The sequence below is a fragment of the Aspergillus flavus genome, chromosome 2, assembly GCF_009017415.1.
Source record: "Aspergillus flavus chromosome 2, complete sequence".
Taxonomy (NCBI): domain Eukaryota; kingdom Fungi; phylum Ascomycota; class Eurotiomycetes; order Eurotiales; family Aspergillaceae; genus Aspergillus; species Aspergillus flavus.
In genome coordinates this window covers 5,183,091-5,209,198 of record NC_092409.1, presented here as the reverse complement: position 1 = coordinate 5,209,198, position 26,108 = coordinate 5,183,091, and the positions used below count along the sequence as shown (strand labels likewise).

At 49.6% G+C, this 26,108-nt stretch overlaps 9 protein-coding genes across 9 annotated transcripts; 5 read left to right on the top strand and 4 right to left on the bottom strand.

Moving 5' to 3' along the window:
• Nucleotides 1-1,178: 1,178 nt before the first annotated feature.
• On the top strand, nucleotides 1,179-3,028 carry F9C07_2073 (natural resistance-associated macrophage protein-domain-containing protein; the record flags this gene model as incomplete). The annotated part of the gene is made up of 3 exons (XM_041290248.1): nucleotides 1,179-1,823; nucleotides 1,883-2,154; nucleotides 2,215-3,028. 3 exons carry the CDS (start codon nucleotides 1,179-1,181, stop codon nucleotides 3,026-3,028), a joined length of 1,731 nt encoding a protein of 576 aa, XP_041143490.1.
• Nucleotides 2,214-12,213, top strand: F9C07_2132147 (SIT4 phosphatase-associated protein-domain-containing protein). The gene is made up of 8 exons (XM_041290247.2): nucleotides 2,214-5,225; nucleotides 5,456-6,422; nucleotides 6,483-7,910; nucleotides 7,964-8,641; nucleotides 9,127-10,524; nucleotides 10,911-11,477; nucleotides 11,544-11,803; nucleotides 11,854-12,213. Exons 2-5 carry the CDS (start codon nucleotides 5,757-5,759, stop codon nucleotides 9,814-9,816), a joined length of 3,462 nt encoding a protein of 1,153 aa, XP_041143488.1. The 5' UTR covers nucleotides 2,214-5,225; nucleotides 5,456-5,756; the 3' UTR covers nucleotides 9,817-10,524; nucleotides 10,911-11,477; nucleotides 11,544-11,803; nucleotides 11,854-12,213.
• F9C07_2074 (Snf7 family) lies at nucleotides 3,263-3,994 on the bottom strand (the record flags this gene model as incomplete). Its single annotated transcript, XM_041290260.1, has 2 exons — nucleotides 3,263-3,847; nucleotides 3,929-3,994. 2 exons carry the CDS (start codon nucleotides 3,992-3,994, stop codon nucleotides 3,263-3,265), a joined length of 651 nt encoding a protein of 216 aa, XP_041143489.1.
• On the top strand, nucleotides 9,957-10,397 carry F9C07_1333685 (uncharacterized protein). Its single transcript, XM_071507982.1, has one exon. It carries the CDS (start codon nucleotides 10,097-10,099, stop codon nucleotides 10,349-10,351), a length of 255 nt encoding a protein of 84 aa, XP_071364022.1. The 5' UTR covers nucleotides 9,957-10,096; the 3' UTR covers nucleotides 10,352-10,397.
• On the top strand, nucleotides 10,487-13,100 carry F9C07_2100587 (SET domain protein; the record flags this gene model as incomplete). The annotated part of the gene is made up of 4 exons (XM_041290246.1): nucleotides 10,487-10,524; nucleotides 10,911-11,477; nucleotides 11,544-11,803; nucleotides 11,854-13,100. The coding sequence occupies 4 exons, from the start codon at nucleotides 10,487-10,489 to the stop codon at nucleotides 13,098-13,100; spliced, it is 2,112 nt and encodes a 703-aa protein (XP_041143487.1).
• A 210-nt stretch (nucleotides 13,101-13,310) lies between these two features.
• Nucleotides 13,311-15,188, top strand: F9C07_2078 (NDUFV1/51kDa subunit of NADH ubiquinone oxidoreductase). The gene is made up of 3 exons (XM_041290245.2): nucleotides 13,311-13,628; nucleotides 13,727-13,798; nucleotides 13,860-15,188. The coding sequence occupies exons 1-3, from the start codon at nucleotides 13,368-13,370 to the stop codon at nucleotides 15,015-15,017; spliced, it is 1,491 nt and encodes a 496-aa protein (XP_041143486.1). The 5' UTR covers nucleotides 13,311-13,367; the 3' UTR covers nucleotides 15,018-15,188.
• A 534-nt stretch (nucleotides 15,189-15,722) lies between these two features.
• On the bottom strand, nucleotides 15,723-23,155 carry F9C07_2278151 (nucleoporin SONB). Its single transcript, XM_071510278.1, has 5 exons — nucleotides 22,628-23,155; nucleotides 22,275-22,367; nucleotides 18,153-21,952; nucleotides 16,140-18,020; nucleotides 15,723-16,073 (listed from the first exon to the last, which is right to left on the bottom strand). Exons 1-5 carry the CDS (start codon nucleotides 22,716-22,718, stop codon nucleotides 15,960-15,962), a joined length of 5,979 nt encoding a protein of 1,992 aa, XP_071364021.1. The 5' UTR covers nucleotides 22,719-23,155; the 3' UTR covers nucleotides 15,723-15,959.
• Nucleotides 23,156-26,042, bottom strand: F9C07_2278149 (cystathionine beta-lyase). The gene is made up of 6 exons (XM_071510277.1): nucleotides 25,822-26,042; nucleotides 25,378-25,781; nucleotides 25,219-25,313; nucleotides 24,567-25,169; nucleotides 24,174-24,512; nucleotides 23,156-24,114 (listed from the first exon to the last, which is right to left on the bottom strand). The coding sequence occupies exons 2-6, from the start codon at nucleotides 25,438-25,440 to the stop codon at nucleotides 23,577-23,579; spliced, it is 1,638 nt and encodes a 545-aa protein (XP_071364020.1). The 5' UTR covers nucleotides 25,441-25,781; nucleotides 25,822-26,042; the 3' UTR covers nucleotides 23,156-23,576.
• On the bottom strand, nucleotides 25,733-26,042 carry F9C07_2081 (uncharacterized protein; the record flags this gene model as incomplete). The annotated part of the gene is made up of 2 exons (XM_071508849.1): nucleotides 25,733-25,781; nucleotides 25,822-26,042. 2 exons carry the CDS (start codon nucleotides 26,040-26,042, stop codon nucleotides 25,733-25,735), a joined length of 270 nt encoding a protein of 89 aa, XP_071364019.1.
• Nucleotides 26,043-26,108: the final 66 nt, after the last annotated feature.

Genomic DNA, 26,108 nt, shown 5'->3' with positions numbered 1-26,108 from the left:
GTGGCAAACGGCTGGAGCTGCAGTGCAGAGAAAGCGGAGGATGTAAACACATTGCCGTCATTGGGGTTGCCAGGCAACCAGCCACCTGGTTGTTGCTGGTGGCGGGTGCTTATCAATTATCAATCAGTCCCCATCAGCTGATTGATCGCTCTCATTTTGTGATGTATGCAGATTGAGTCCCCATCAATTCAATGTAGAAAAGTGGATATCTTTCCCCCCTTCTTGTCATCAATGGGGCATCATCATACAATGTAGTATCGACGATAGATCCCAATATGATACAACAGTTTTTCTTTGCTTTTTCCTTTTCTTCAGATCTTGTATGATCGGACCTAGCAATGCAAGTTGAATACCTACATCGGGTGTTGGTGTCTCCACTAAGTGAAAAATTGAGATGGTTGGAAACCAGCTAAGAAATGTGAAGAAATGATATAGGAGTCACTCCTATTTGCTGGGTAAGAGATCAATTATTGTATCCAGGTTCCAATAATTGAAGAGAGCATACATGAACATTGTGCAAGGGGAAAGCGAACAATGTGATTAGATAAGCCGCTCGTTCACGGGACCTTTCATAGTGACCATTGTGAGCATAAATTCCTGCCAAGGCAGATCCGCTTTCTTGGAAAGTCTTGGGCCCGTGGGGGTTGCACATTATAAAGGTGTCTCTAGATCTATATATCAAAAAGTCCCTCAGTTGATCTTGATCTCTTACTCCTCTTGCGTAGTCAGGTAAAATCTAGCGGAGAATACCGTCTACCCTCTTGGACATGCTGAATAAGATAGACCCATTTCTCTCTTCACTCGCCTGCCGAGAACAGGCCAGTACTAGTCAAGATGCCGTCATGGGCACAGATTGAACTTGTTCTACTTCTTTTCTGCTAGGGTACTCACACACTTCTTAATTGTGATTCTGCAGGTTTAATTGTTGAGGAACCAACTTGGCTAGGTTGTCCTCTTACTGCATGTACCCACTTTGTAGTGAATGTGTCGCACTGGGACTGGGACTACCGTAGCCGGGGAAATTCGGCCATTCGTTCCCGCACGTTACTCTTGATTTGGTTTCCGACGTGGTACTTACGATTTAGAATACATCACAAGTACTTCACGGAGAATTCTCTGCAGCTGACCACGTTGTCCCCTTCTTTATAGCTTACACGGACGCCTGGTTCACAACCACGATGAACTGCCCCTCGCGAACCGATGACACTTTGGAGCATCCGGGTTGGAACCAAAATCCATCCGACTTGAATGCAGACGTAACCACTCGCAACGACTTCAACGGTATTGCCAATTCCAAAGTGCATAGGAAACATGCTTCTGGTGTGGGAGCAGCAATGGGGGAAGGCATCGCGACTGTAGAGCCTCAACTACATGGCCGGGATCGAAACGATACCGAGTCCGAGAAGAAGATGCCTGGCGAAGTGGTCTCTGCAGCCTCTGGGTATCAAACACCCGAGAGGAACAGTAGATCACCTCGCCGCTCTCTTAAAACTTCTATCACAGCACCCTTTTCTCATATGGTGCAGAGTATCGTGAAATTCGCTCGCTTTGTGGGCCCCGGATTCTTGATCGCCGTAGCTTACATTGACCCGGGAAATTATGCGACTGATGTCGCTGCCGGTGCAGAATATCGATATGCTCTCTTGTTCATCGTTCTTGTCTCCAATCTCTTTGCCATATTCCTGCAATCGTTATGCATCAAGCTTGGTACGGTAACTGGGTTGAATCTGGCAGAGAACTGCAGAGAGCACCTTCCTCGATGGCTGGTATATATCCTCTACTTTCTTTCGGAGGCAGCCATTGTTGCAACGGATATTGCAGAGGTATGTTCTACTAAAGTTGACATATCTCCCGGAGGAAGTACTAATACAAGTCCCTATAGGTCGTTGGGTCTGCAATTGCACTCAACCTACTTTTGAAGATCCCCCTGGTGGCTGGATGTGCGATCACACTTGCTGATGTGCTTTTCATTCTCATCTTCTACAAACCTGATGGCAGTATGCTGGGTTTACGTTTGTTTGAATTCTTCGTCATGGGTTTGGTGTTAGGAGTCGTTGTTTGCTTCTGCATACAGCTCTCACTCATCAGGGACCAGTCAGTCGGGGATGTATTCAGGGGTTACTTGCCATCGTCTGCTATAGTAGAGTCTACAGGGTAAGTGGAATTGGTCGCCTACCGAGTGGTGTGCTTGACTAAAGGTGTTGGTTTCGACAGTTTATATCAAAGCTGTGGAATCCTCGGTGCTACAGTTATGCCTCATTCGATGTTTCTCGGCAGTGGTGTTGTCCAGTCGCGCCTGAAAGAGTTTGATGTAACTGAAGGCTACGTCGACCCGTCCGTTTGTTTAGGAAGCACCAACGGGGAGGTTGAATATAGACCTTCTCTTCATGCTATCCGAGGATGCTTAAAGTATTCCATCGTAGAACTTGCGTTGTCGCTTTTCACATTTGCTCTTTTCGTGAACAGTTCTATCTTGATCGTCGCAGGCGCTGCGCTATATGGAAACCCGGATGTTGGCGAGGCTGATCTCTGGGGTATCCACGATTTGCTTTCTACTTCTATTGCTCCAGCTGCTGGCCTCATTTTTGGACTGGCCCTGCTTCTCTCTGGAATATCAGCCGGGATTGTGTGCACGATGGCAGGACAGATGGTGAGTGAGGGTATGTTGAATTGGAGCATTAGACCTTGGCTCCGCAGATTGATCACTCGGTCTGTCAGCATAATACCCAGTATCGTCGTTGCAGGTGCCGTTGGCAGAAAAGGTCTAGATAAGACCCTTACTGCTAGTCAAGTGGTGTTGAGTGTGATTCTCCCCTTTGTGAGCGCCCCTTTGGTCTACTTTACCTGCCGCAACCGATATATGACCGTCCCATCCGATCGAGTTATGCACGGTGAAGACCAGACCCAAACCGAAGGGGTGAAAATGAAAAACAATCTCATTACCACTGTAATTGCAATCGTGATATGGTTGATTATTGCTGTCATGAATGTGGCTTTGCTTGTCTTAGTTGGTCTCGGCAAAGCCTAACGACCAATTGCAAAAACACACGCTGGGAAATCATATGGCTCAAAGGGAAAGAACAGGTAGACAGGAAGGAAAAGAAGTCATATACATGGCCATTATTAAGTTTGAACCGTAAAGCAACGAATGCCTTGAAATGGACGCCAAATTAAATCAATCTAAAGATGAATATGTAAAGATCCCGACTCCCATGCTCCCATGATGAAGAACTCCAACGACCTTGTATCTCCATGATCATCATTATCCTAGACCACTGGCAGGTTCCTTGACCTTGGTTTGCTCTGGGGGCTCATCAATGAACTGGGGTGGTGCCACCTCATCCTGGAGGAAACTAGGCATTGCGCTTTCACCCATGGAGTTCTCAAACATTGTCTCTTCTCCCAGCGCCTCCAATTCCGCATCGAGCTCCGCTTCATCCACGTCCTCAGGAACATCATATGCACGCGATATACTTTCCTGGATCTCGTTCCCGATGTCCATCAAGTCGGCCATCTCATCCTGCATCCGCTCAATCTGGTCTATATCGATCTTGCCGTATTGCTTCTTAAGGGTCTTGGTAGTCGTCTTCATAGCGTCCACAGTTGTCATCACATTCTTCAAGTTGTCCTGCATCATCCCAGCCTGTTCCATATTCCATGATTGCTGGGACAGCTGCTCCCGTTGGGCTTCGTATTGCTTCCGTCGCTGCAGCACCTTAAGCGCCTTTTGCCGGAGGGCATTTTTGCCTGGTCCGTCGCGCATCTTGGAGATTTTTGTTTGATAGGTAGACAGTTCTGAGTTGAGAGCTGCCAGTTTCACGTCTATGCTTGCAACACGATTGTCCACCTGCCAAAGAGCGGGATGTTAATCATGCGGGGCAACCACACCGGGGAAATGGGTAACAAACAAATAGTGCTTAGTACTTACATTTGCGATAGCGCCGTCAAGGGTGGGTTTGGGAGCATTACTCTTAGCTCCAAAAAGGCGATTCATTTTGATGGCTATTCAAAAGGAAAGGAGGTAGCGAGTTGCAAAAAGAGGTATTTCAGCGACTTAGCTGCGGAGGTGACTGTATCTCAGCAGTAGGAATGAAACCTAACGTAATTTCTTAAGGTGGCGCTCCTTCTGTTGCTGCCTCAGGCAAACAAAACCGGCTTCGAATACTAAGTGGTACTCTGTAGTCTACGGAGTATTAGCACTGGAGTAGCCTGTTTCATATGATTAACTGGCAACTCCATAGGTTTTAAGGATTCGCATCACCTGACAGGTGTCAGATCTGTTAGGCAGACGAGTAGCACGTGTGACCTTGGGGGAATTTGGTGCTTATTTGCCAAAGGAACATTACACTGAGAGGAATGAGGGTCACTGGATGAACAAGGCAAACTTACAGACGGTACTCATGGGTATCTCATCTTGGTACGGTAAGAATGAAAGTACCTGGTACTTACTATACGCACGGGCAGCTATGGCCAATGCGGGTATCAAGTACCCAGTACCTTACTCCATACCGGATACGTGATACAAGTTCTTACTTGCTGCAAGGTGGTCCCCAGCAACAATTAAAAGAGTCTCGTGCGTCTGCAGCTGAACAAACTACCTAAAACTACACCAGGACGCATGGACTGATCAAATTGTTGAAGAGTCAGTGACCTGAGAAAGAGTTTTAAGAGTAATAATGATCATTGTAAGATACTGTGGAGTAAGCTTAATAAGTTTCAAATAATTAAAACCCCCAGATCTGAAGCGCTCGGCTGCCTACTTTCTCTTTCTCTTGTTTCCTCCCCCCCTCCTCTCGCGTATTAAATGTGATTTTCCCCGCCGCCGCTTGTCGGGCTCGTTGGGTACTTTTCGCCCTGCCTTTGATTCAGCGAACTTCCAGGGATCAAAGTTGCCGGCCGATCCAGACGCAGCCGCCAGCGCACCACATCCAACGTGATTCCCCAGCGTCAGCCCGTCATCTTTGTCTTGCTATTTCGACCGTCAGTCCGCCTGTCTACCGGATTGATTGACTGATTGCTTGATTCATTGTTTTGATTGATCGATTGACGGATGGAGGTGACCCGAATCCTCCACCTTTACCCCCTCCAACTTGACGGACTGGTTTCGCCTACGCACATCATTCACTGTTTGTGCCTCTGACGAACTTAATTAGTCCGACCTTACTCCCTATAATCAGGAGTTTGTCGACTGTTTCCCTTCATTGTCACTCCCTTCGGTTCTGAAGGTATGTTTCTGGATTACTGATGACCCCTCGACGCATGTAGCGACTGCTTATCAGCGAGCCTGGATCTCCCCTAATTTGCCATTGTTGCTTCTTTTTCCCTTCCCGGGCGGCCGTGACGTTGTTGAACCTCATATGCTTATTGCCGCCGGAAGTCATGGTCCTTCGACCTGGTGTTTTATGCTCTTAGCCCATGAGTTACGATTACTAACTTAGCTCTTCTGCACGTTTAGCGCTTGGTCGCTCCGACCGTGTTTTGTCTTGCCCACCATTGTCACCCTTTTCTATTCTGAGACGACTTGCATATTACGAACTTAACGTCTTTGGAAGCGATCAATCTACAGACATATTGCGCCGTGTATTCCTGATCATTGCGCTCCGCACGAGCATTCTAAATCGCCCTAGTCGCTCCCGCGGTTCTGTACCATATAGATCTTCCCATCACGATACCTCGGCGAAGAAAAACCGCCCCAAAAGTGCTTGTGATACGTTGTTCCTTTCCATGAATCTGTTCGTCCAGTTATATAATCCAACATGTTTTGGCGCTTTGGTGGATATGCAAGTATCTCCTCAATTGATACCCTTCTTGACAAGCCTGATGTCAGCCTTGAAGAGTTACTGGATGAGTCGGAGCTGATTCAGGAGCTTAAACAACATAATACGAAGCTCATAGAGTATTTACGAGATGATAATGTCTTGAAACGCCTTATGGACCATGTTACCGCCCCTAGCCTAGTGAACGATGATGATGATGAGGATGATGTCAATGACACTAATGGGAATAAGGATACTACCACGGAGGAAGAAAAGCGGGGAGATCCGTTGAAGGATATCTTGGATCCTGAAGACTTAGAAAGAGCAGAGAAGGAACGGCTCAAGCGTGCATACGTCGCTTGCGAGATTCTCTCCGCTGAAGTATGGTCGATATTGGACTCTATCATGCTGAACCCTGATCATCTCCGAGACTTCTGGGGTTTTCTGCGAAGATCGCCGCCTCTAGACTCTCTTCAAGCGAGCTATTTCACTAAAGTGAATGAGACACTCTTTGACAGGAAAACTAGCGAGATGCTGGATTTCCTCAAATCTCTGGAAGGAATTATCCCAGCGATCCTGCAGCACATTGATAACCCTATGGTCATGGACCTTTTGCTTAAGATCATCAGTCTCGAGAAGGTAGAAGGTGGCCAAGGTATCGTCGACGTAAGTTCATAGTGGAAAAGCCCACCCTAGACTTTCCCATTGCTGACGCGCAGTTCACAGTGGCTCAAAACACAAGACCTGATACCTAAGCTTCTTTCATTCTTATCTTCGGATTGGCCAGCCTCGGTTCAAACTTCGGCCGGCGATTTTCTCAAAGCTATAATCACTATATCCGCGAACGCAACGCAGAATGATCAGACCTGCATTGGCCCTAACAGTTTGACGCGTCAGTTGGTTTCCAAACCTTGTGTGGAAAGCCTCATCAAGGCTATGCTACAGGGTGGCAACCCTTTAACTGTGGGCGTGGGTATTGTCATTGAGGTCATCCGCAAGAATAACTCTGACTATGATCCGGACACTATCAATAGCCCTGACTCGCTACCCACCACATACGACCCTATCTATCTCGGTAACCTCCTTCGAATCTTCGCTAAGCACATCCCCGACTTTATGAAGTTGATTCAAAGTTCGAAGCACACTGTTAAGGATGGTGAGAAACTTAAGAGCGTAGATAGGGGCAAATTAAGTTCAGCTTGGGGGGCGAAGATCGAACCATTAGGTTTCGACCGATTTAAGACTTGCGAACTGATGGCTGAGCTGCTACACTGCAGTAACATGGCTCTCTTGAACCAACCCGGGAGCGAGGAGTATGTACAACAGCGGGATGCTGAACGCGAAAAGTTATTACGAGAGGGCGCTTTCAACGCAAACAGAGAAGAGACCTCCGCTTTCGATGGTAATGACTCTACGGTGGATTTTGTCAATGGGTCAATGGTTGGGTATGGCTCTCCCGAGGACTCTAGAGTTTTTGAGGTCGCGAATACAGGTGAGGATGGATTCGAAGATGTTAGCTCATCGGGTGTCCTTGCCGATAAGGAGAAAGATACTGCTGAATCCAAGGACACCTCTGGCCAAGAAGTGCAATCCCAGCGCATACCCTCGTCAGAACTACAGGGCTCTGCACCAGCAGAGGAACAAGGGTCCGGTGTGCCAGTACACAAAGATGAAGACCAGAAAGATGCAACAAACGATGAGACCATGCAAACGCATCCTCCTTCTTCAGACCCAATGTCTCCTACTGCATTGGGAATAACTGATCGGGTCAGAGAGGTGACACTCGACACTAATCAAACCGCGAACGATAACAGATCATCTACAGACGCAGCACCTAGGGAGTCTCCGGTTGCTTTGGAAGATAATCAAGAACAGGAAACTACTCCAACTTCTTCCGTGTCGGAGTCTGTTCCACCTCCTCTCTTTGCTTCCAAACAACAGAATCAGCAACCAGGCTCACAGAACCCTGAAACTGCTGGAAAGGCCCGTGATGCTTCAAGCCCCACTAACTCTGCTGCAGAGGTACAAACAACTGAGGGTGAACCACGAAAACAGTTGCACCCAGACATTCAACTTGACCCCAACGGTCAGCCTGTTGTAGGGGATTATCTCAAGCTGATGTTTGTGGAGAATCGAGTTGTACCTACTATTTTGGTAAGTGTTGCGCCAAAAGGCAGTTATCCTCCATTACTAACCTTGCACGCCAGGGCTTCTTCTTCCGATTCCCGTGGAACAACTTCCTTCACAATGTTGTATACGACGTTATACAGCAAGTGTTTAATGGACCCATGGAACGTGGTTATAACCGCGTCTTGGCGGTTGACGTCTTCGAAACTGGGCGGATAACCCAGGAGATTGTAGAAGGACAGAAGCGGAGTGATGAAACGCAGCGGACCAAGCAGATCAGACTTGGCTACATGGGCCATTTAACCCTGATCGCAGAGGAGGTTGTCAAGTTCAGCGAGCGACACCCACCTGAATTGCTTTCTCCAACTGTTATGGAGAACGTCTTAAACCCAGAGTGGATAGACTATGTCGAGCAAACGCTTTCGGAGACTAGAGAGCGCGATAATGCCATTCTTGGTGGGGTACGCCCGGACATGTCCATTGGACACCGCCAGGGCATGCTTAACTCGGGTCAAAGCATGACTGGCTCATCGGCTCTTGCAGATGCTGGGTTAAACGGGGCGACTGGAGGATCTACTTTCCAGGGCTTTGACATGATGAGTCAAGGAAGTGTCTCTGGCGGGGCTTTCGGTCTCAGCGGTGGAGGCAGTTCTCTCCTAAGCGGGTTTGCCAGCTCAAGTGATGACGAGGATGAAGACATGGAAGATCAGGATGACAGAAACCTCGCTGATCAATCCGCCGAAGGCGGTTCTGAAAATGTGGGTGATGATTTCTTTAGTGACGTCGATATGCGGGATTATTAAGTCTTGGAATTCATCTTCGCCTTCCCCCTTTGATTCTCTTCTTGTATACATTGTTGCATCTTGTTTTGCCTTTTCCCCAACTGTTCTATGTGAACCAGCTGCAGAGGGTCAGCGCATGATGGATGACGGGAATAGTGGTGGTTACATGAGGGCCATGCACATAACGCGCTTGGCTTGGAGCACTTTTCATTCAAGTATGAAGTCATTCAAGAAAAACCGCAACTCCCAAGGGTCATGTGACGTTTTGTTCGATGCCAAACAGTTTCTACGAGTTTTAGAAGTAGTCTTCTGGCTTTCAGCTTAGACGTCGACTCCTTCGTTTTTGTACACCATTGTCCCTTTCTCCGCAGTATCCTTGTGCTTTTATAGTTCCCGCATACACTTTACATGTTTAATGTATGCTTGATGTTGCAGTTTCACTAACCCAATCTCGATCACAGACATCTACTAATTCCACAAGTCAACCTATTCCGATTCTGCCTCCTCCTCCGGCTCCTCTTAGTCTCGGCCCCTCTCGCGCACGGCGGCAGCTAGCTGCGCGACTCGCCGCTCAAAAGCAGCAGGCGGCTGAAGGCACTGAGGAGAATGGCGGCGAAGAGAAGGCGCAAACGAACGCACACGAGAGTTCCCAGTGGCCTACCAATCCGTTTGTAGTTGCTGGTGTAGATGACGATGGCGACGGTGGGGGCTCCCCTTCCAATGCCTTTCCCTCAACAGATTTTCCGTCAGCGAACAAGGACGAGCCTTTCTCGTCACCTACATTCCCCGATTCAGGATTCAGTCCGCCTGACTCTTTCTCAACCAATTCATCAGAGGACGACGTCGACGGCAGAAGTGAGGGTTTGAGACGCAAAGAACGTATCCCTCTCGAGGTAGACGATGATGATGATGACGACATGGGCGAAATGGTGGGTCCATCTGGCGGGACCGACATGATGGACTCGGACGAAGAAGACGAAGCTATTATGAACGAATCCTTAGGCTACCCGGATCTTGGACCTGGACGATATAAGAGCTTCCGACGATCTCGCTTTGGGGTCTCCCCTTTTGGTGATGACGATCAGAATGACAGCAGTGATGGTGAAGACGATGGACTGGTGGAAATCCTAGTTCCAGGGAAGAAGTCTTGAGTGACACCGTGATCGTGAAGTCATTCTAAGCCTTGGGGCCAGCCGTTGATTGAAGTGTTGGAGGGGTCGTGTTTGGCAACCTGGCGAAACGAGTCCTCCGAAAAATTGTACACTACTGACTGCATAGCGCTTACAGACTCTAGCACGTTGAGAAGACTTAGCGTTGGTTAGACTGCTGTGACTTCTGGCTGGAGCATTTGGGATTCGCTACTAGAGGTTGGGTAACATTGGGTTTTCTGTCCTGCAGTGTTTCCGAAAAGAAGCATCGGTCTCTTGCGGAATGGTGATTTCTTTGTCTTTATTTTCTTCGTCTTTTTTTTCCCTTTTTTCTTGGGACGCTTCGTTGGCGTTTTGTTTGTTGTTGACATCTATCTGTGTCTTTGGTGGGAGGATTCTTTTTCAGCAGAGACGTGCACTGTACGATATTGAGTTAGAAGCATTGATTTCAATTCCCACGGTTTCCATGTTAAGTAGTCCTAGTAGTATTTTACTGGATTGTACGTATAAAAACTTATCAATCCTGCTCTTCGGGTAAAAGTGGGACACCGCATTCGAACATTTATCTACCCCTCCTCTTGAATATCAGAAACCGCCCAACTCTCCAGCAACCTTAAAAATCACCACAGGTTAAGTAGGGGGACGCCTGTGTCTTATCCCGGAAGAACTCAGAATGTCTGACACATCAGCCCTAGGCGCGGCTGCCCAAGGGTAAGCTTCCAGAAGTCTTTTCTTTCTATTTTTCCCTTTTTCCTTACCGCGATACCCCAAGCCATCTATCGCGAAGTAACTTATGACCCGGCGGATCGAAGTTGCTGAAAAGGATTTATTTAGCCAAAAAAAAAAAAAAAAAAAAAAAAAAAAAAAAAAAAAAAAAAAGAGGAAAAAAGGAAAAAAACAGTAACTTGGCTTTACCACCCGTGACTATTACTCCTGGGTTCAAACTGTACTTAGCGCTTTCAAACCTCTCTCGAATCCTAACCCCGCCTCAATTATGTGGCTATTTGTCATATATCGTTTTTCTGCTTCATGCCTGTCAATTTCCCGCCACTATTGACCTGCCCGGCTTACATGGCATCGTGTCTGACTCGGTATAGGCCCAACAATGACAGCAGTTTGGAACATTATACCGCACTGTTGGATTGGATGGTCAGCAAGGGTGGTCAGCTTCACGAAAGCGTTGAAATAGCCAAGGATGAACGGCGCGGCGTGCATCTCCAGGTTAAGAATGACTGGAAAGATGGTGTTCCCAGTAATACCCATATCATCAAAACGCCTCTGACTTCCACAATGTCGTATTTCAATGTTATCGGCTACAGTTTCAACACAGATGATGGAAGTTTCATTTCTTTCCCTGAGCACGGAGTCCATTTCCCTCGCGGATTTGCGGAAGCGGTGGGACAGGAAGAATCATCAATCTTTTTTTTGATGGGGCAGTACCTCCAGGGAAAGGAGGGTTTCTGGTACCCGTATATCAGGACGCTTCCTCAGCCTGGTGCTTTGACCACTCCTCTCTACTATGAAGGAGATGACCTGGAATGGCTGGAAGGCACAAGTCTATCCCCAGCGAGACAACAGAAAGCCAATTTACTAAAGGAGAAGTATGGAACTGTATACACTGAGCTCTGTAAGGCTGGGTTCGATGGTGCTGAGAAGTACACTTGGTAAGTAATAAGCCACAACTGTGTCTGCTCATGGCCAACGGCACGGAGTTGACGAATCTCATATAGGGATCTTTATCTTTGGGCGTCGACCATCTTTGTTTCGCGGGCGTTCTCCGCTAAAGTGCTCTCTGGTGTGATTCCCGATACACAGCTCCCTGAGGAAAACGTTTCTGTGCTCCTACCCTTCATTGACATTCTAAATCATCGTCCACTTGCAAAGGTAGAGTGGCGCGCTGGCAAGGGGAATGTTGCATTTTTAGTCCTGGAAGACGTCGCCGCCGGTCAGGAGATTTCAAACAATTACGGGCCCCGAAATAATGAGCAGTGTAAGTGTTACATTATAGGTGGCCTGTGTGGGTAGCTAACTCTTTGCTAGTAATGATGAATTATGGCTTTTGCCTTCCGAATAATCCTTGTGACTATCGTATTGTCAGCTTACGAGCACCACCTGGCAGTCCACTTCAGATGGCAAGATCTCAGCAGCTACAGATGTTCCCGGGACTGGCTAAAGAGACGGATGATCCGTACTACGTTTTTAATGTCTTTTACCCTCTTCTTGCTCCTGATACGCCGATGGAGCATTCGATCTTCTCCCCGGCACTTTTCGACGCTGTCTCGATATTGGCAGCTAACAATAGGGAATTGGAGACTCTTGAAGTCACGGAGCAAAGCATCCGAATCCCAGACACTTACGGGAACTCGCGAACCACTCTTGCCGCCCTCAGCCAGATCATCATCGAGTTGATCACACATATTGTAAAGTTAAGATCTTCAGCGGCCGACCTACAGAACCCTGGTAATCTCAAGCAGACCCATGCAAAAATCTATCGCGACAGTCAAATCATGCTGTCCGAAACGGCTTTGGTCATTGCAGCATGGACTCTAAACCGGGCGCGACAGCACAACTTTGGAGGAAGCTGGGAGGAGACAAAACAGCTTCTCGGTTCCCATATGGTCCGTGTGCCTCCAGGAAAGTTCCCAGAGGAAATACGGTCTCGGATACAGGTGCGCATTCTCGAGCGCCAGTCAGTTCTTGCAAACAATGGAGAGCTATTTGTGTTGGATGACTTGCCCGAAATACTTCCCGTTGAGATGCAACAACCCTGCAAAGCGTGCTTACAGGGCGTCACTCAGAACGCTGGAAGGGCTATCCCGATGCTGAGGGGAAGCCTTGAAACATCCCCCTTTGCCTTCCCGATGTTCCTCTGCTTTATCAGAGCGGCTCACACCGCTGGAGAATCTAACAGTGAGACAGTTTCTCTTTCATCTCGACTCAGTAAATGGGCCAGATGCCTTCTCGAGAACTACCCAGCTCCTCCTGAAGATGTACTATGGGCGCTCGAAGATGAGGATGATGAGCAGTTGCTGGACATGTTTGATAACGTGCTTGAGGGAATGAAAACACGGAACGGTGCTATCTTCTCCGACTTGGAGAAATTCACAGGAGAATGGCAGGGAGATAACTGGTGGCTTTCTCCTAACTGGCTCCGATGGGCATGGATGATTACGGAGCAAGAAAGCGTGCAGGTACCAGAGGAACCGCTGGCTTTGTTGGCCGCAGAGCAGCCCGGGCAAGGACAAGTGATGCTCTCTACGGCGCCATGTCTGTATATCCCGCAGTAGAAGGGAGCGTGTACATTTGGTGTGTATAGTTGAGGTTATACAATGTAAAACAATAATGATTAGTAATACATATCGATGGATATCTGACTCAGCACATACCACGTGACTTAATCGGGGCCAATCAGCGACGGGCGAAAGGCGGATATTCAGCAAGCGCAGGAATTGCCGCGCCCGTGAAGCTCAACGACAGCGAGTCTCCATCATTGAACCCTTTCCACTCCTCCCTCTCCCCCGAATCTCCCCGCAGCCATTGGGCCAGCTATCACAATGATATCTCGAGCGGCGGCTCCCTCGTCTTCCTCCCTCGCCAACCTTTCCTCCCGCTCCCTCCGAGTCCAGGGCCAGGCTGCCCGCACCTTCGCGACCGTCCAGGACAACGCCCCCCCAGTACGGCATCATGGCGGTCTGCAGGACCAGGACCGGATTTTCACAAACCTTTACGGACACCATGGCGCCGATCTGAAGTCGGCAATGAAGTACGGTGATTGGCATAGGACCAAGGATATTGTTCTGAAGGGCGATGACTGGGTAGGCGTTCGCCCATTTGCCATGGACCATCATCCTGTGGCGTGTTCTATCTCGGATTGGTTCAATGCTAATGCAGGCTCGTTGTTGTCAAATTATAGCTTATCTCGGAACTCAAAGCTTCTGGTCTTCGTGGTCGTGGTGGTGCTGGTTTCCCCTCAGGATTGAAATACGTAAGTACTGATCGAGAGACGGTTCCGGACCCCTAGGGTCTAACATACAATGACCCTTTAGTCTTTCATGAACTTCAAGGACTGGGATAAGGACCCCAGACCCCGTTATCTGGTCGTCAATGCCGATGAGGGTGAGCCCGGAACCTGCAAGGACCGTGAGATTATGCGCAAGGACCCCCAGAAGCTCATTGAAGGCTGTCTCGTTGTCGGTCGTGCGATGAACGCCAACGCTGCCTACATCTACATCCGTGGCGAGTTCTACCATGAAGCTACCGTCCTCCAGCGGGCCATCAACGAGGCCTATGAGGCTGGTCTGATCGGCAAGAACGCCTGCGGAACCGGTTACGATTTCGACGTCTACATCCACCGTGGTATGGGTGCTTATGTTTGTGGTGAGGAAACCTCTTTGATCGAGTCCATCGAGGGTAAAGCCGGCAAGCCTCGTCTTAAGCCCCCATTCCCTGCTGCTGTCGGTCTGTTCGGCTGCCCCAGTACCGTCACCAATGTTGAGACCGTCGCTGTGACCCCCACTATCATGCGTCGTGGTGCCAGCTGGTTCTCCTCATTCGGTCGTGAGCGCAACGCTGGTACCAAGCTGTACTGTATTTCCGGCCACGTCAACAACCCCGTTACCGTCGAGGAGGAGATGTCCATCCCTCTTCGTGAGCTGATCGATCGTCACTGCGGTGGTGTCCGCGGTGGCTGGGACAACCTCCTGGCTGTCATTCCCGGTGGTTCCTCGACCCCTGTCATCCCCAAGTCTGTCTGTGATGACCAGCTCATGGATTTCGACGCTCTCAAGGACAGCCAGAGCGGTCTCGGTACCGCCGCCGTGATCGTCATGGACAAGTCCACCGACATTGTCCGCGCCATCTCCCGTCTGTCTAGCTTCTACAGGCACGAGAGTTGCGGTCAGTGCACTCCTTGCCGTGAGGGAAGCAAGTGGACCCAGCAGATTATGCAGCGTATGGAGACTGGCCAGGCCCGTGAGCGTGAAATCGACATGCTCCAGGAGCTGACCAAGCAGGTCGAGGGCCACACCATTTGTGCTCTGGGTGAGGCCTTCGCCTGGCCCATCCAGGGTCTCATCCGTCACTTCCGCCCCGAACTAGAGGCTAAAATCAGGGAGCATGCTCAGGAGCTCGGACAGGCCCCTTATGCCGGTGGCTGGCACCCTAACAGCAGGGCCGAGGGCAAGCTGATTTCCCCGGGCATGTAAACTATCATTCCGCTTTTTGTAGACTGATGATAGGATGATTGGGGGGAAATAATCAAACCTGTTTCTCTAGATAAAGATGGTTGAGCAGGAGTATTCTCTTTTTTTCATGTTCAGTTTAGGATTTCCAATCATGTACAGTTCCCGCTAGCAATCATACTATTTTCTTTTGTTAAACCCCTGAAGGGCACAATACCTCTCTCTACAAACATAAATGCAGAAGAAAATACTCATTAACAATACTCGTAATGCATCCCCACTATAACCCCCACCATAGTGTGAATACTGCTAAGAGGACCGTCCATGACTTCATCAAAACAGACCAACAAGAGAGCTAAACCCAAACAAGGCAGCGACGGTACCCCAAACCACCGGCAGAATAATTTGAAAGTTTCCTCAAACAAGTCCCTGGACATGATGAGGTGTCACTAGGGTGGTTTTATTCATAGGCCGTATTCAATGGAGTTAGGCTAGGCTCACTTGGGTTTGGCTCTTTTTGCACTATACTTGACTTTTGTTGTTTAGGGTATAGAACTCGGACCTGGATGGATGTTTTTCGTAGTGTGAGACACTTGATTTTTTTTGTGGGTTCCGGTGCTATTTAATCTTGAAAGGAATACCAATTATCTTTGTCCTAGAACTATGTGGTATAGCGACATACTGGGGCTGTTCCGTCTAATTTCAAGGCGGATAGAGGGTCATGGAACGCAACTGATAGAGAGATATTGAGAGTGATATAGAATAGTTTGGAGACTTATTAGATGCATTTCACATACTGACACACTGTCGTAAAGTACCTAACTAACACAGAAATCATGAAGTACCACGAAAGGGCTGCAGAATGCGGAACCCAAGAAGGATTGTAACGGGGGAAGAATTTACACTAAGTTACAGGGATGACAAGTAAAGAAACGCGGCATAAACGAAAAGAAAGAGAAAAGACGCTTAATAGGCACCCGCCATGATGATACCGTAATACCGTCGACTCAATTCGGCGGTTTGCATGATTCGCGCATCGCCCGTCAAAGGTAAACTGAGCACGCTAGAAAACTCGACCGCCTACGAAAAAATAATTAGTATACCTTCAAACGACGTCGAGCGAGAAGCGAGGATATGTAAACTCACCTTGCTATCTTCGTGCGCCGTCCAGCTAGCAATCGCCCGGCTCATTTCCTTGAAAGCTACACGTTCCTCCAATCCCTCGACGCCCGATCCTTGGCTGATCTGACTACCCATCGCAACCAGCGCATTCACTAAGCGATTCAACCTAGTGGGATCCCGCTTGCCGCTCTTTGCTGTCGCTAAGCGCAGGAAGTCCTCGTATACACCGCCACCATTGGTCCATCCTCTGACCTTGCGCTCGGGGGCCTCGCCGAAACCCGACACCAAGGTCTCCAATGTTGCGTAGTCACGTTCGATAACGGCGGTTGGACCGACAATGCGGCAGAAAGTGGCATGCGCATCGTTCCAATTCTTACCACGGACAAGGCATTCCACCTCGCGGGCGGCGTCTCCGGTATCCCGAGCGTGAAGTGCCTTGGCAACCCAGATCCATCCTTCTGGGATCTGCAGGTCTGTCGTGAGATAGTGCCAGGTAGTATCTGGGGCTCCCTCAGCAGTGGTTTGGTCAGGCAGCCGCGAAGCGAACCTCGCTAGGGTCTCTTTCACGGCACGCTCACGATCTCCAGGTCGCGAAAGGTGGAGTAAGACGAATAAAGCCCGGTCGAGCTGGTCACTACGACTGAGCTCCCAGGCATAGTCGCATACCATTTGATCCACTCGGAAAGTATCAATCTGAAAGCCGTCATGTTGACCGACAGCAGTGGCGAGGAGCTGATACAGCTGGAAGGAGAGTCGGTTCGACAGTTTATCTCCGCTCACGGACTCGGGGAGCAGAGCAGCAGGGAATTCCATTGCCGGAATATCCTTTGCTGCTCCAAGAGTCATTGAGTAGAGCTTAAGCAGAACCCACAAAGGGGACTCTAGCGATAATTCCTGGGCACTCTCCTGACGGAATGGGTGTGGGAAAGAGGGCTCGTTACCGGTACTAAGATCGTTGAGGAATTTCGAAACCGCGGCCTCAATAGGTTCATCATCCGTGACTCCGTACCACAGACGAAGACCAAATGCTTGGATCCAATCGAGTTCAAAACGTTCAGTGAGAGTAAAAGTAGAAGCACGATCCTCCAGTGCGCCGCCTGATTTACCTTCACTGCGGAGGGCGTTGCCTGCAAGAAGTTCGTACATGGCTCGAATAGGCTCAGTCATTTCCGAATAAACGTTATGCTGCCGCCACATCTCAATTTGCTTCGCCATATCTGCACGGCTGGTGGGGTCTCGACCGATTTGCGCGATAAGAGTAGCTAGATGAAGATTTTGACTGGCTATCAAGACATTGCAGGCCTCCTCAACCCGATGCGAACAGAGCAAGTAAATAGCTTGTTCCTCGGCTGAGTTGGCTTTGCCCAGCGTATGTGCGTGCCTTTCTCGAACAATGCCTTCCCACAGTCGACTCAAGCGATCCTTCTTGATGCGGTGAATGAACTTTGGCCGAAGCTGGGGTGGAACGCCGGCAGAAATGTCATCTTCAACATCGTCATTGAACAATATGTTGGCTAGCTGCCACAGTAATCGCTCTTGGTCAGAATCCGCCAAGCTAGAAGATGTTTGTGCGAACTGCTGGAAATCAGCCTTGGTCAATCGAGCGAGAGGAACATCATCAACGCGGCTTATTGTAGTCTGGTTCTTCTGCGCATCGAGCATTACATTCGACTCTGGAGTCTTGTTCGAAGCCAACAGAGTGATGTCCCTCTCCTCACTTGTGATAGAAAACCTTTGCTCCCAACGACCATCCGCGGAATGGATGTCCCCAATTCCGTTCTTGACACATATTATCGAGTCCTCCGGGCCCCACCGCGGCTTGAACGAGTGGTGGAAAGCAAGGTCATCTTGGCTCAGCTCATTAGAGTCGCCAGCAAATGTCTTTGGCTTTTTATTATACGGCCACTGTGATTAATGTTATGTTAGTCTACTTTCCCTATCGATCTCCACCTTGGCTCATTCGGCATATTGTAACAACACTGCGGTTAAGACACGCGAGATTAAAAGCAACGGAATGAAAGAAAAGGGAAGTCGTACCTCGAAACCTCTCGGCTGTGCATTGCGTGCCTTCGAAGGGGACTGTGTTTGCTGTTTCCGCGGTTGTTGAAACAATGAGTTCATTAAGTCGATACTAGTTGCGAAACCTTTCTGCCGAGTGTCTACAACAGGCTCTTGGGTGTCATCATCGTGGAGAGGCCTGTCCGTGAAGGCATTTGCCTGGATTTCACGCAGTGCGTCACGGTCCTGCTTCCTGGGACTAATGGTTCGTTGGAGCTGCGCAGCCCAGTCACCGCTAAGATCAAGACGAGCCTTGGGTGGCGTACTCCATGGTTTTAGAAATGGTTGTGTGTTTTCGTTTAAGCTGACGATGCTTTTGGTATCATCACGCTCCACGGTATGATGAAGTGAGGGAAAGGTGCCCGCCATGTCCATTTCCTCGTCCTCATCTAATTCAACTTCTGATTCGCCAGACTGCTGGCTTTCAGTGACATCGTCACCTTCTTGCTCAGTAGTTGAACCCGTGGAGCCTTCCCCTAAAAAAGACTCCTCATCTTCGCCGGAATTCGAGTGTTCATCCTCCATTGTTTCCATGGCTTGATTACCAAACGACCCTGGGACTAATTTACGCTTTTTGAAATCGAACGTGTCATCATCAACGCCAGCCACCGAACCGAGAAAAGAATCATCTGTCGAGAAGGTGGACATCTGCTCCGAGGCCACAGTATTATCGAGATTGGTAGGGGTATGAGCCTTCGGAGTCGGTGTGTCAGGAGCAGCACTCAAAGTGCTTTGGTTGAGGCTCTCACCTTCATCATCATCATCACTATCATAATCAAGGCCATATGTAGTATAATGAGGCACCTTGAAAACCCATGTTCCCGTTTCCGTTTCGTAATCGATAAAATCGGTGTTGTGTACCTTCCTCAGGCGATCGACGTGTTTTTCAAAAAGAGGCCCGCTGGTAAGTGGTGATGGGGACTTCTTGTCTCTTCCACGCGGCCAGGAATTTTCGATTCGAAGGATAGATGGGACATTCAGCCCTTTGCCCCTAGGAGGTTTGATTGCTTCATCTGGATACACTGTAATTTTCCGCACGCCGATGTCAACAAGACCTCCAAAGATTTGGTCCAGATCAACGTTCGTCAAATCAACAGGTTCATCAAATGTCACTTGACCACAATGTTGGCGGCCGACGGTGAAGCCTACGACATGCTTGAGCTGGTCACGGCCCATCTTGTTCAGTTCAGCCCTGCTGGGCTTCATCCAATATTCGCCAGGCTGTGGATCGCCGCTAGGGACGAAAGCCAGCCGCGATTGACCATCAGTGACTGTGGTCTGCTCAGAGCCTTCAGGGACAGCCGGAAGATCCTTGTCACGGACAGATTCCATCTCGGGCCGTGTGCCATTTTCTTTAATCCCATTGAGCCCGTTGACGGTGTTGCTCTTGCGAATCGAGCGGAGGAAACCCAGCTCTTCCGGTGTGGGCTCGGAGGTTTGAGACTGTACCGGCACAATTTCACCTCCTGTGGTAGTATCCGAGGTAGATTCAAAGCTGACCTTCTTCTTGGCTTTATCCGTCGGTTGTGCAGAATCCTCGCCATTCGTGATTGCAGCGGCAGGTGTACTGGCAGGCCGTGAGAATAGATCGTTCCGCAAACTGCGGTCAATGGTAAGGCGCTTCAGGTTACCGCTGGAGAGACGAGAGGAGCCAGAGGAAAGGGCTCCTGGAGACAATACACTGTCAGTCTCCGGGTCAAAGGTTTTGCGAAGGTTGCTCGTAGAAAAGCTCTTGCTGAAGCTAGCGCGCCCAAGGCCACCATTGACACTTCCACGCAGGCTGCCGCCCAGGAGACTATTGCCGAGCCCGCTAGGAGTACCAGTAGAGCTGGATGGTGACCCGTAGGTCGAATAAGAGAACCCGTACCCTTGGCGTTTTGGCGGCGTGACCAGACGGTTAGCAGCGCTAGGTGTAATCTTGTAAACTGGCAATGGGGTGCGTTGTTTTTGCTTGATAGATGAAGCAAGCGGCGTCGCCAATGGACCAGGGCTAGGAGCACTTGGAGCGGGCAGACCAGAGAAGATGGACTGGTTCCCGTATGGGTTTGGGTCAAGGAGAGAGGCCTGCAAACTACCAGGCACCGGTTGCTGAGGTTGCTGCTGTTGAGCTTGCGTTTGCTGCGTATTACCGAAGAGACTGGATGTACCCATTCCGAGACCCCCAGTCTGCGGCTGCTGCTGGTTTTGTGTGTTACCAAACAGCGAGGAGCCTGTGTTCTGGGTAGTTGTAGCACCGCCTCCAAACAAGGAACCGCCGGTGCCGGTGCTCCCACCGAAAAGGCTAGGCTTTTGCTGTTGCTGGTTCTGTGCATTGAACAGGCCACCGGTTCCGGTCTGCTGATTCTGAGTATTACCAAAGCCTCCGAATGTGTTAGTTGCGGTTGGTGTACCAGTGGTGCTAGACCCAAACAGGCCAGGCTTTTGGCCTTGCTGCTGGGTCCCACCGCCGAAGAGAGACCCAGTTCCGGATTGCTGGTTCGCGCCTCCGAACAAGGAACCGCCAGTTGATGGCTGCTGGTTATTCTGGCCAAAAAGGGAAGAGCCTCCTGTAGTAGCACCGCCACCTCCGAACAGGCTGGGTGTCGAGGACTGTTGCTGTTGGTTGTTTTGTCCAAAACCGCCGAACAGCCCTTTGTTCTGAGTCTGAGTCTGGTTCTGTTGGTTCTGTTGACCAAACCCACCGAATGCGCTTCCCCCAGTCTGCTGCTGTTGTTGGCCGCCGCCAAACGGGGACGAGGTAGCGGCAGTACCACCAAACGGCGTAGACGTACTGGTGTTTTGCTGTCCAAAGCCACCAAAGCCTGTGCCGGTAGACGTACCGCCTCCGCCAAACAAGGACTTGTTTTGTTGTTGCTGTTGGTTATTATTGTTGTTGCCAAAGAGGCCACCGGACCCACCAGCTCCAAAACCAGTTCCGGTGTTGGCTGTGCTACCGAAGCCGCCGGAAGTCGCGGTGGCCCCGCCAAATAAGCTGGGCTGTGATGTCCCCGTTGAAGTAGCCCCTCCTCCAAATAAAGAGGTCGCCGGTTTATTTGACCCAAACAAAGGGTTGCTAGGGGTGGAGCCAAACCCACCAGTAGTCTGGGTCTGAGTCTGGCCGAAGGCAGGGGCGCTGGTGCCGCCGAAAGGGGAAGAGGTACTTCCAAACCCAGTCGACTGCTGCTGTTGACCAAAACCGCTTCCGCCAAATGCTGACGTACCAAAAGCACCGGCTTGTCCGCTCCCATTCCCAAATCTTCGGCCTTGTTGGTAGTCACCCAGACGTAGCTCCTCAAATGAGTATTTGTTGTACGGTTGCATGAAAGAAATGCTTTGATAATGGTTGGTCACACTCGTGTTTCCATCCTTTTCGGTGAAAGCGCTGAATGGCGTGCTACCGGTACCATCTGAAGGAGGAACAGCCTGCTGGAACGCAGTTCCACTTCCGCTACCGAAACCAGTAGTGCCACTTGTGCCAAAGCCGCCGCCGCTTGTGCCAAAGCCACCCGTTGCACCAGTTGAACTGCCAAAGCCGGTGCCAGTGCCAGTAGCAGTAGCAGTCTTGTTGCCGAAGAGGCCTCCACCGGTGGTGTTATTGGAGCTACCGAAGCCTCCAGTGTTTCCGGTTGAACCGAAACCACCAAAGCCACCACCGGTAGTAGTTGTTGTTGCTGTTGTACCTCCTGCATTGCCTCCGAAGAGACTTCCACCTGTTGCTGAAGTCCCAGTCCCAAAGCCGCCAGTCCGGTTTTGGCTTCCAAAAAGTGAATTTGACTGGTTCTGCGCGCCCGTTCCAAATCCTAAACAAATCAAAACGTCAGTTGCACTGCCAGGCTTGTGCTAAAAACAATATATGAAGGAATTAATTGGAATATATGTAAGAAAGCTCGTCCTTGGACACAGATCCCCGATGGCCAGAGAGGATATTTTGTTCACTTGATCGTTTTCCTCGCTGCATCAGAGGTATCGCACAAACTCGCATTCACCAACAGGTCGTGGTGATTTTTGAAGCCAAGTTTCCATGAATGGCAGCAAAAGTAAGGCCAGAAGTTCCATTTATGAGGCGAGCAAGGAAGAGAAAGGATCGCCAAGCTCATGAAGACATCGTCATTGGACACGTACCTCCTCCGGAACCAAAGCTACTGGAAGTATTCCCAAACAGGCCACCGCCTGATGTGTTACCGCCACCAAATGGGGACGTTGTAGATCCAAAGCCTAGATGACGGTGGAAGATGCTGTCAGAGACTGTAATCAAGCTGCGATCCCTTCTCTTGCGGCGCCAACTGTGTTGCCCAGAGTCGAAAACATCCGCGGGATGTTGGTATGTCGAGAGTCAAGTGGAACCATCGCGGGTCGACGTCAGGAGCACCAGTAAGGACCGATTGTAGAGCCAGTGGAAGTTCCAAGGTTGAAAGATAAAAGTCACAGGTCCAAGGCAGAAAAAATCGCAGCGATATGATGGATTGTAAACCTACCTCCTCCAGAACTCGTCCCACCGAAGCCAGAGCCAGCTCCAAATCCGGAGCTCTGGTTGTTTTGACCAAATCCTCCGAATCCGAAAGACATGATGCTTGGTATAAATTGATGCTTATAGGTTCATTCGTTCGAAGTTGTCCGGAGACCGAAAACTTGGCAAGATTGCGCGAAAGGTGATGAACAAGCTTATACCAGGAAATGACAGCAGGCGATATGCTCAGTTACCGTGCGCTTCCGCAAAGTAGAGAAGAACGTGTGTTGCTCAGAGAAGCAGCTCGACGCGCTGAAAGAGAAAGCAAAGAAAATCTGTTTTGATTTCTCGAAAAACAAAAAAGGACCCACACCGGCTTAAGACGGGTAATCACCGTCTCAAATAGGCTGTGCACAAGTCCTCGATTGCAAAAATCGAAATCAAGAGAAAGAAAGATAGAGAGGTGGGAGGAAAGAAGAGTGGACAAACGCGACGGTGAAGGGAAAAGAGCTGCGAAGAGAGATGGGCGAGGGAGAAGTAGTCATTAAGTTACCGCTGCCTCCTTCGCTTACGGCAGCAGAACATCGGGACTGTCACTGATACCGTCTGTTCACCGGTCAACTCGAGGCTAACGCTGGTAATTCTGGTATGGTACTGTCATACTGACTATATAGTCACGTGTGGTTGATGCCTGAACGGCACTGGCCTTACGTTCCTTTTAACCTGAAAAATCCACCGTAATTAATGTCACCGCATTCAGTTAATGTATGTACAGAGGATGCGACCTACAATTAGTGTTTCGTCTCTGAGTATTAGGGAGTCTATGCTCGTTTTATCAACTAAGAAACATAAACGGCTCACGTTCCCTGCTATGCCTATGCAATCTGATCAAAATAACTACTAAACACGGAGATATTGTTGAATCAAGTCTGGTCTCCCTGGTCTACCGCTGCACCCATCCTAGTAATGCTACGACTTCAGTAATCTGCTGTAGCTGCCGTCAACGCATCCTGGATTCTCGCAATCAGATCCTCTTCTCTCTCTAGCCCAACACTGATTCTGACCATATGTCTGTCTATTCCACCCTCGGATTCTGCCCAGTCCTGCTCCCGAAAGTGCGCTAGCAGGCTGTATGGGATCGCCAGAGAGAAGTTGGTCCCAACGCTAGGTCCTTTACAAAGGTCTAGCACGTCATAGAAGCGCATAGCTGTCTCGGGCTTGTGGAAAACAATACTAAGTAAATACCCGTAGCCACCATTTTTGCGTCGCACCTGATCGTAAAATTGTCGTGAGGGTACTAAGCTAGGATAGTACAGTTGGGCCACCGAAGGATGTTTCGCGAGTAAGTTGGCGATGGTCAGGGCGCTGGCACTGCATTGCTTGACTCGCTCTTCAAAGTCGGAGGCATTCTGGGACATAACCATGGCTTCGAGAGGAAAATACGTATCCTCGTAAAGAGCTGTGAGAGCTGAGTGAATCGTGGTATAGTGGGACGACTGGGGATTCACAACGACGCTGCAATACAGTTTCGTCAGAAAACAGTTCGGATCGTCTCAGCTGTACAGGACGCTTACCTTCCCCCCATCACATTACACATGCCGCTAAAGATCTTCGTTAAGCTAGTCATGATCACATCGACGTAGGGTAAGACATCGATGTTAACGAAAGTGCCCAGCGTGTCGTCGACCGCCACAATGAAATTATATTGTGCAGCCAGGGCATGAATGCGTGGCAGATCAGGGGTCCGCAGTTGTGGATTGGAGGGAACCTCGCAGAACAAAACTTGAATGCGACGACCGGCGGCAAGGGAGGACTCCAACTCATCAAGTTCCTGTTTACTTCCAGCGCTGAGCAGAGTAGATCGTTTGTAATCGCTCTCTTTGACACAGAGCGGAGTTTCGGCGTATGGCCATCTAAATTCATCATCAACTCCGAAAGAATCGAATATGAGAGCCTATCTGACGTACCCGTAGATCACCGCCTCAGAGAGTTCTGCAGAATGAGGTACCAAGGCCCTAGCCACTGCTGCAATGGCACACATTCCCTTAGGGTAGAGAAAGACGTCGTGACTGCTGACAGGGCGATAGCCCGGCTGGTCGGAACTGACCAAACGTGCAATCAAGCTTCGGATAGATTCCTTTTCGGCCGCAGCCGAGTTGACCCATTGCAGATCCCACGTGGGATGATCCCTGCAGGGGGCTGAAGATTCAAAGACCGTGTCCTTTGCGTAAGAATCCATTGAGGGAAGCGCCGCGAGGCAATACTCCGCATGACGACCGGCGATTCCGTCCCCAAACACTTTCCAGAAATGCATGGCGGTGGAGAGACATGCCTGTGGAAACAGGACGACAAAGAAAGCGGCCCATCGCAGAGCTTCCTCGTCTGCTGGTTGGTGTGATTGAAATTTGACGGTGTGACATGTTTCGTCGGGATGTTCAGCTGATAGTCGGGCTGTACACCTGGCGGTGGCATCGGCCGAGGGAAAGATCAGACAGCTCAAATCCTCGGGGGTGCGCAGTCGAGCACATACAGCATCCATCAATTTGCGTACGGATGGATGCATGCTAAATCTATCCCGACTGAGCCTAGAATGCAAGGTATCAGGAAGGGATAGCTAACCGTGGATAGCAGGTATGCATTGAGTCCAACAGCCATTGCTCTCGACGGCCCCAAGCAGCGACAGACTCCCACGTCGGCAGAGACACGCTTACAGACTATTGCTCTTCCTCGTCAGTACTGCCCAGGAGAGCATTGAACCAATATCGAGTTTGCACTCACATGCTTCTCGTTGGGTGGGTTGGGCTCTCCCACTGGGAGCATGTGCGGCGAGATAGACCTCATCTTTATTGATTTAAGGCAAAGGCAACGGTAGTAAGGAGTTGAAAAGAATTAAGATTCAGAGCGATGACCCTAGTGCTAGGGCTGTATGTCCGTCTATTTATAAGGCCGGATTCATGCAGATCGTCCAAACACAATGACGAGAGAATATCTTATAGCGGTCACCTTATTGGAAATGAAGACGAGTCAAATGCAACACCCATTCGCTAATTTGGCAGGGGCTTGTAACCCTCATGCATCCATGATGCCCCCCAGCTTGGTCCAATTCCAAGTTGACGAATGGAATGGCCGGGTGTTATTGGCGGGCACTGGATCTGAGCAGATGCTTGACCTCCACTGGCCCACTGAGCGTATTCAGCTGAAGCCCTACCTTACGGTCCTTACCTCACCCAGTCTTTAGCACTAGTGAAGATCGCACCTTTTTTTCTTTTTTTATTCATTTTTCTTTCTTTCTCTTTCTCTTTCTCTTTCTCTTTCTCTTTCTCTTTCTCTTTCTCTTTCTCTTTCTCTTTCTCTTTCTCTTTCTCTTTCTCTTTCTTTCTTTCTTTTCTTTTTTTGTGGCGTTCCTCCCTCCTCAACTTCTTTTTAAAGTTGTTGTCGACCATCAATCAGCTAGCAGGGAAGTTAAGACCATGTGAAGCTCAGGAACGTTTCGTCGGAAGCCTACGATT